The 9,240-nt window shown below is 40.1% G+C and overlaps 1 protein-coding gene across 2 annotated transcripts; it reads right to left on the minus strand.

The window, feature by feature from the left end:
* Positions 1-273: 273 nt before the first annotated feature.
* tmem259 (transmembrane protein 259) lies at positions 274-9,201 on the minus strand. Of its 2 annotated transcripts, none has more exons than XM_043252384.1 (11): positions 8,169-9,201; positions 6,651-6,944; positions 5,630-5,738; positions 4,951-5,061; positions 4,415-4,537; positions 4,233-4,333; positions 3,730-3,787; positions 3,521-3,604; positions 3,233-3,365; positions 2,688-2,787; positions 274-2,597 (listed from the first exon to the last, which is right to left on the minus strand). In XM_043252384.1, the coding sequence occupies exons 1-11, from the start codon at positions 8,385-8,387 to the stop codon at positions 1,926-1,928; spliced, it is 2,004 nt and encodes a 667-aa protein (XP_043108319.1). In that variant the 5' UTR covers positions 8,388-9,201; the 3' UTR covers positions 274-1,925. The 2 variants fall into 2 exon arrangements, with proteins under 2 accessions (XP_043108319.1, XP_043108318.1); XM_043252383.1 differs by having other exon boundaries at positions 5,576-5,738.
* Between the last annotated feature and the right edge of the window lie 39 nt (positions 9,202-9,240).

Raw genomic sequence — 9,240 nt, forward strand, 5'->3', positions numbered from 1 at the left:
CCCACAGTAAATTCCCATTATATTCAACACAAACTCAAAAAACCCATCTCATGATTTTTTTTTTTTTTTAAATGTGAGATTTTTGCATTACTCTGCAGTCTTTTAACCTGTAAAGAACGTGCTTTCCATGAATGAGTTACATGATATATAACAAAACCAGGGGCATTTATATATGTATGGTTATCTGATCTAAACAAGGTTCGATATTTTTGGTTTTGTCACAACTTTGCGTGAAAGGCCACTGAAAGATGAAATAACCACACACAAAAAAAGTTCCAAGTGGAAATTAATTTCATCTCTTTATGCAGTTTTTAAACATTACAGTTAAATACATTTGAATGACAGAATCACAGAACTGAGAATAATTTGTTTCAGTTCCTGTCTAGACATCCTACACAATGCATCTAAACACTACAATCATCCGTTTCCTCTGACAATGGCAAATAGGCACAGAAAAAAAAAAAAATTAATATTGAGGAACCGATCATAAATCACTCTTTCAGACCTATTATCCTTTATGGATCTGAGCCTTAGAAAATATTGCACAATTTGAAAAAAAAAAAAAAAAAAATCCAGAGCCTGGCTTTTACTTGCCATATTGTTGCATAGCCTTTAAATGACCATCCCCATCCAACGGTTTCCTTTGTTCTCTTAGTTTGCGGTGCGTTTAGTGACGTTTTTACACATGGTCACGAAGATCGTTTGAAACAGCCAAAGTCAAACATGTGGAGAAACCTGTACAGAAGCAGAATATGAAAAGACAACGGACTTCTGGATCAGTGACTTCAGCTTTACGTGAAATGGGTACGGTCTGACCTTTACTGCCGTTTCGAAATTTTTTTCTGCTAAAGCAACTACATGTTCATTCTTGCTTCGGTTGATATTTTCTCTATTGGCTTTGAAGCCTCCGGTAAGGCTATCGACCCCGATGTACTTGGCCAAAGACGGAAATACAAGGTTAAAGTTCGGTTTTAGAAGCGTAAGGCAATAATCTATACACCGACTCTCTCGAAGCCAGACTTGACCTGAAGAAAATCCGACGACTCGCTGATGAGTCTGTGCAAAAGACAATGTCCGACTAAACTAACCACAAAAACAAACGTCTCTTGAGGACTACACAGCACAGATGTGACCCCATGATTTAGACAAGAGTATCGTGTGCAAGGAGGACTTATTCCGAGCGTGCCGTTCCACTTCTTTTGACCAATAAACTACAACAAAGCACTCTGACCACCAATAGCATTGGATTCAGGAGTCAAGCTGCTCCATTCCCAGGACAACACCATATCTGAATGCAACGGCCACAAGCAGGATTTAATATCGCGTAAGCAACATTTTTGGCGGCTTGCTGTAGTGAACAAGGTAGTAGAGGCCTAAACATCATTTTAGCGGGGCTCTTAATTTTCACTGCTTCAAGTAGGCAGCATTAATGTAATATCATTAGAGGAATGGAAAGAAAGCCGAAACAGTCCTTGCACGAGATGTGCAAAGTGCGACTTGTATTCAGATTCGAAATAAGACGATGCCTGATGATGCCTGCATGGCCCACTGATACCTGCAACTCCATATTCAGGAGAAACCAAAAGTACCGTTATCGAGCGATACATCACTTTTTAAACTGAATACTCCCTGTATTAAAAGTTTCAATCATAAAAAAAAAAAGAAAAAAAGAAATCACATATAAAAGATCACACCCCCACACGTGGCATCATTTGGACCATTCAATACGAATTTGCTCTTAAGAACATGACTAGGTGGCGGAAGTCTGCTTCGGCCCTCCTCATGTTCGCGTTGGAGGTTTCCAGGATGTAATTACATAAAGCTCCATCACAGCTTCTCCTCTTGATGCCTTCTGGAATAAATTTACAGAGAGGGGTGGTGACTGTAGAGCGTGGATTCATTCATTCAGAATGGGGGTGTGTGACTCAAGCCGGGGCAGAGTGCGAGTCCGAGCTCTCGCTTTTGTTCTCCGTCTTGTCGTCCCAGTCCGTGGCGCTTTTAAACGTTTCTGCAACTCTGCAGTCTGTGTTTGAGTTCACCTGGGAGGACGTTTCCGATTCTGTTTGCCCTCCTCCACCACCAGGAGGCCCCAGACCCTGAGCGCAACCCCATGCCGCCGGAGCACCGGCTGAGTTAATGTTTCCGGCTTGGTTCTCTCCCGCTGTGCTCGAAGCACGCTGCTCTGATGCCCCTGCACTCGACGGCTCCGGCTCCTGGCTCCTTCCCGGCTCCAAAAGAGAGTCGCCCAAGTGTGGAACTGACAGGATGTCCGGTCCGATGGCGATCTCGGCCATCCAGTCGAGATCGGAGTTTGACGGTTCGCCGGACAGACCGGTATTGACCACCAAGCCGTTGTGAGTTTCCAGTTGGGGTTGGTCGGGAGCGGCTTGCCGGTCCTGGCCGCTAGGGTTTGCATTAGCGCCTGCGTTAGCCTGACCGGCGGGTGCAGCACTGCTAGTGTTGTTGTTGAGATTGTCCTGCAATGCGGTCTGGTTTCCTTGACCCACCTGCTGATTTTGAAGCAGCATCTCCTGGATCCGAATCTGCTGCAGGATGGCCGGAAGCTCGTAGTGGTGAAAAAAATAGATCATCGAGTGCTGCGCAAGACAAAAACGAAAAAGCTTATGAGCTACAGACAATTCTATGCAACCAGTCACACTGACGGAAAGCTGAAAAAAAAAAAATACCTGAATGAAGAGCCAGGAAGTGACCAGAGCAAGACTGCTGTACTGGCCGTTAAATCGGTAATGATACGCATAGAAGGCAAAGTGATACAGATAAAAGAATCTGAAAAACAACACAAGAGATGTTTTAGAGGCACGTTGTGGTTTTAACCACCAAAACCATTATGCTATTTTTTTACGCTAATGAAAATACGCAGTCCATTTAGTTTACATGCAATCTCGTAGTAGAAAAGGAAAAAAAACACCCCTTTCAATCTGATTTAAATTTTGATTCAGATTGAGCTCAATCAGATCGATTAAGGTGTTTACAGATTATTTGGTTGCATGTAAACATAGCCACTGAGTGATTCAATATAATGCATTTCAGTGCGCCACACATATCACTCCCGGGAACTCAAAATTAATTCCAGCAGGTCATAAGGTGTTGCCTAGCTGAATGCTGACTACTGGATAATTATTTTAAAAAAATAATAAATGCATAAATGTCAATGCAAATGTAAAACAGCAGTAGTGGAGTTTGGTAAGACATCTGATCCATCATAACGTACCTCAGCCAGTGGCGCTTGCTCGTATTGGTGTGGCAGCAGATGGCGTCATATTGGTCTGCCAACCATACAATGAGGATGATGTAGAAGGCAGTGGTTGTGTCATTGAAAAACTCAGACATGATGGCTTCCATCCCTGCAGACAGGATCAAAAAGAGGGTGCTTGCAGTTAAATGACTTTTTGGAATTTTATGAGTAAATAAAAATAAATAAAAGACCAGGCGTGGAGTAGATGGGAGATGCACATGAATGAGAACATCTCTCCAAACCCCTGCAGTGAGCTGTACCTACCCACTAAAGCCAGGATGACAGTGAGGAGGGGGGCAGCAGGGAAGGCAATGGTCATATTCATCTCCAACATCTGGAGAAGGTCCACTGAGAAAAAACGAACGGCAAAGAGATAGTCTTGTTAAAAATTGATTGCATTACAGACTCGATCCTGGAACATCCTAATAAATGGTTTTTCACTGATGAAGACCAAATAAGCTGTGGGAACTTACCTATAAATACAAAAATCTGGTGGTGCGAGTACCGCAGCAGCATGGACACGGATAGAGTCTGAGAGAAAGAGAAGAAAAAGTGACTCCTAGTTTCCATTTGATTCAGCGAGGAATAAATCAAACATTATAATTCTCTCATCATTTTTTTAATGAAATCCAAAGGGACATTTCTGAAGAATATTCTGGTCACGTTTTAATACACGTTTACAAAACACATACAAACAGACCCGAAGATGAAGTCACTACACATTTAGAATAATTTCACCTAATTTTTTTCCAGGTTTAAAAACTCTAGTCATTCACTGTTATTAGAAGGCGGTACAATTTTTACTGTGTAGTCCGTTTCTAAAAGTCATGGGGATTACTAAAACGATCAATTTATATTTCTGGATAAACTAATCACTTAAACGTTCAAACCGAACTAAAGTGACGGCATCAGATGTAATCCATTCACTCACAAGCAACTGTTGTGTAAGAGCTGCTACGGTAGAGAAAGCACTTACAAAGATAACCATGATAACAAAGGCTGCTAGGTAGGAGGTGCGAGCCATCCACATACTGACGAAGCGGTAGTGTTCTCCAGAAACCACGTTCCTCAGAAACCCTAGAAAAAAAAAAAAACAACAAACTCACTTCACAGTAATGGCCTTGGAGCAGCGTTCTTAAGAGGGAACATCTAACTTGCCTTTGTTTTCCTCATTCTCTGCTAAAGCCTTCACGCTGGACATCAGGATATCATCATAACCCAGGCATTCGTCCAGGAGGAAGCGACTGAAACCATCTCCAAAACACTGATCCTTCATGGGGTCTGCAGACAGGTGGAAAGATTAAGCACAACTTAAAAAAAAATTTTAAATACAGGCTCTATATACACACATGTACATACACATTACGCTTAAATTGAGAGAAATAGGAGCTGTGATCGCAATTAATAATTCATCACACTTTCCTCTATGCAATACAAAAGGTGACTTACTCTAACTCTCTTAAATTCTATTATAGTGAATGGGGACCAAGTGCATTAAAAAAACAAAAAAAAGTTGTAGGCACGTGTTCTAGTTGCAGTAAGTTATAGGGGACTCAAACAGCATGACGATCAGTAAAGACCGACTGTTTCAATTTGAGTAATTATTTCCAAGAATATTCCACTATAACTATTCTATTCTTTTGAGGGTTTTGCCAGGTTTCCTGCTGATATCCTTGACGGTATAATGCACTCACCCAGGGTCACCACCATAACAGGGATGTTGAGTCGCTGCCGTGTGGCCTGGGACAGCCGTAGGAAACCATACTCCAACGAATATTCAACAATATACTCTTCTTGGGGCCACACTACACAAACAAACACACACTGATAAATGCACAAACTTTACATTGAATTGAGAAATTCCACTATTTTTCCAAAATGTTGTTATTTCACAATGGTACCATAAGGTTTTTCTGTATTAATAATAATAATAGGAAAAACTCGTCATTTCCTTTCTTCTGGGTTTCAAGGTTTGGTGGACTGCCACTCTAAACTACGCCACAAATTACACCCTGTTCTTCGGACACATTGTAAATAACTCCTTTGCATCCTGAACTATTAACAAGCTACAGAACTCGGGACCCTCAGACATCTCATCTTACAATAGGCCACTGTGATCGTTTCTGAAGTCATGTGACGCAGCACACGTGGCCTCTGGGAAGGCTAAGGTAAGAAAAGAATGTGGGAACAGAAAGGAAATCTGAGCAGAGGGAGTGAGAAGGGCTGCACTGGATGGAGGGAGGAGAGGGAATGAATTCACACAGGAGGAAGAGGAGAGAACCAGATGGCTACGGAGGGGGGCGTATTTGAGATGTTTACCTGCTCGAGTTAGCATCTCAATCTCGGAGACAGTCTCCCTCAGCGGCTGCATACCTTTAGAGGGGGCCTGGCTGAAGGACAGATCCTGGGATTCGTTCAGGCTGGAGCCAGGGACACCGCCACTCATCGACGGATTCAGACGCGGCTCGATGTCGAGCTCGAACTGCATGGGAGAGAGAGAGACAAAGGACAGATTCAAGGGACATTTTAGTAGAATCATACACAATTAATATTATATCATTATTAAAAAAAAAAAAAGTACGCTCCCTATATGCATTTGTATTTTACATACTTTATTTTACAACCAATTACTGCATAGTAGTAATAATAACAGGATATAGTACAATACTATATAATACAAATATTAAATTAAATTTTAAATGAATATTAATTTACTTTTGGGCAATGCAAACTTGTGACCTTTTACATCATACATGCACAAGTTATTTTTATACATTTATTTATTAATAATATAAATATATACACATGTAAACATCTTCAAAATATATACTGTTTGTATGTCTTTATGTTAAAAAATACACAGTACACACACACATTTTATATTAACAAAAACTTTTACTTTGGATCACGATTAATTGTCGCCCGGCACTAGCATTCATATATTGACACGTTCATTAATGATATATAGAACAATTTAATAAATCTACATTCGTATTAATAACAAGTGACTTATTTTGATTTGTAGTAATAGTTACAGTACACTACATGAAGTAATAAAATTACAATTATTTAAATTACACCACTGATTTACTGTTCGGCAAATGCTACTACTTTCACATGAATTCTGTGTGATTTTTATAAAAAGAGCTGAAAGAAAAATGAATGCATCTCTTTTCTGTAAAAAATAAATAAATAAAAGTCTGCGTCAAGCTAAAAAGACTTTAAAAGCATAGAACTTGAATGAGGACCAGTCTGAAATTGAGCATACATTTTAGATGCTAAAAATAATAATAAATGTGAAACAATATTTATTTAGCAAGAGACAATTAGCAATTTCTCAATGAAGCATGGATGGCTCTGTGTCCTTATTTTGCCGTTGCTGGGTAAAACTCACCCGTACTGTGCTGTTGTCAAACATCTCCATGGTCATCTCTTCCTCCTCTTCAGCGTCAGTGGGCACCATCGGCTCTCTGGTTTCACTCCCATCCTCTGGTTCTTTCACGAGGCCCTGGATTCCCTCCGTCTCAGAGAACTGCAGGAAGATGGGTGCGCGGCTGGAGTTGCGCTGGATCTCCACGCGCAGGATGCCGTCGCGGGGCCATTTCTCCCGCACATGTTCCAGGCAGTTGATCGGAGAGCGTGAGAAAGCGATGTGGATGTAGGCCAGGATGAAGAGCATAAACAATGCCTGCCAATCAAATGACATCAAAATTAAAGTGAATGAAAAAGGTAGAAAACTGTACTTACTTACTCACTCTATATATATATATATATATATTATATATATATATCCTCTCTCTCTCTATCTATATATTCTGATTTATATATATAAATATGATATTTATGAGTATATATTGCAGACACGGCTAGATATAATTTAGATATAATTCTTTATATACCACAAATTTTAAACAACCTTTTTGTCAAATAAAATAAATAACACACATAAGCATGTGGATATAAGGTTATTAGAGTTAACCAAATCTTTGAAAAAAAAAAAAAACATCCAAACAAACAAAAGAAAAAAACTAGAAGAAAACACTGCATTAAAAATATTGCAGCAAGGCAACGTCTTATTCGCATTTAGTTTATGTCCTAAAATAAATAAACCTAAAGCTGAAATATAAATTTATAAGAAAACTGAAAATATAAAATAAAAACCGAATCAAAATATTACTGAAAATGAAATTAGCATCTCGATACTAAAGTAAAACTGTGACTGTTGCAGAGGTGCAGTGTAATAAAGACAGGCTCGACATGATCAGATAGAGGCCTGGAGTTACAGTCAGGCTGATTCATCAGCATATATCTGTCTACTTTTCACGCTGGCTGATAACGGGACATTTGGCCAGCTAACCTTTTTGTGGTGCTTTGTGTCCGTTCCAAAGTCTGACAACAGTCTTGTGAATGAATATTAAATATTTAGTTTCTAATCGATCTGAATATTTTACATGCGCTGCATATTTATTTTATTATAATTTTTTTTATGCTTTTTTTAAACTATTACTATTACCCCTTCTTGTGATTACTAAAAAAAAAAAATATATATATATATATATATATATATATATATATATATATATATATATATATATATAATCTCACTTAACAGTGAATTATCACTGTTTATGAACAGCTATATAAACAAACTTGTGTCATCTTATACTTATATAGAATATATACAATATTTTAAAGAAATTATGTTTGCATAAGAAATCATCTGAATCATTTCAGTTTAATTTTCATATATACATATATAAATAAAAATAGATGCTGACAACCAGCATCCATCCATGTTCGGTAAGCAAGGGCTCTGCATGCTACCAGGTGAGGGCAGATAAGCATTCAAAACTGAGGTGCTGGGAAGGATTGCTACAGCTGATATATACTGTATAAAAATGTCAAAGTTCACCTTTAACAAGACGAGGAACTCGAATATTCGTCTGAAGGACGGTGGGAACAGTCTGGCGTAAGTGACTGCCATCTTAAAGAACAAGGCGTGGAAGAGTCTGTCTCTCACGTTGATCAGGGGGTTCTGGTTCATTGCGGGGTTCCGGATCCGGTTCGGCCCACCGTTATTGTTGTTGTTCAGTGGGACGTTGTTGTTCACATTGCCTTGGTTGTCAGACATAGCGGTCGTTGTTCAGTAACTTGATCAGGAGAAAGACCAGCTGAGGTCAAGCAGAGAGCAATGTGCGCAGATCCAGATGAGCAGGCCAGTCACACAACATCAGCACACGCCGATGATGATCCTGCTTCTCCAAAACCGGACTGAGCTTCGGATATCACCACAAAAAAAGCCCCCGACAGATGCTGAATTTTGTAAGGGTGTCGGTGGGCAAGGTTTCTTCCACTCCTACCATGTCATAGCCTAGCCTGGCGAGCTAGCGAGCCACTAAAGCTTTAGAGACTTTGACACAGCTGCTAACCGTGTAGTTTATGTGCTGTGAGACGAGGGTGTCATCTCAGTCTGCTAAAATGTGTTTTAGACTAAATATGTCCGGCAGATGTGACTCGGGCCTCCTGCATACACTGTCACTTCAACAACTTACGTTAGCTAAACTTGCTAACTAGCGCATTTTTTGCCGCAAACACCAGCTAACCGCACCATATTCACTCGGGTGTGGGAGTAAAATGTCTCAGGCGTTGTAACCGAGAGTTTAAAAAGAAAAAAGCTGGAATGTCACACAGCACGTCTGCTAACAGATCTAAGCTAACAAGTTAGCCGAGCTTCCCCTGAGGAACCCGTATGTTCGGTTTACGTTTAAACAAACGCCTCCATCTACAATGCTGACAACGTCCGATTAAATAAGGCCTCAAATACTTGATGATATCCCGCCAAAACCACCCGATAGCAGTGACTGCAGCCTGTCTTACAGACCATCTGTTTACACACCATTAACTGGAGCGGACTTGGGAGTAGCAGCAAAGAAGCTTTTAACCAGGGAAGAGTTTGCACTCTGGGCACGCTTCCGCGTTCAGTC

Source organism: Puntigrus tetrazona, chromosome 11 (genome assembly GCF_018831695.1).
Source record: "Puntigrus tetrazona isolate hp1 chromosome 11, ASM1883169v1, whole genome shotgun sequence".
NCBI lineage: Eukaryota > Metazoa > Chordata > Actinopteri > Cypriniformes > Cyprinidae > Puntigrus > Puntigrus tetrazona.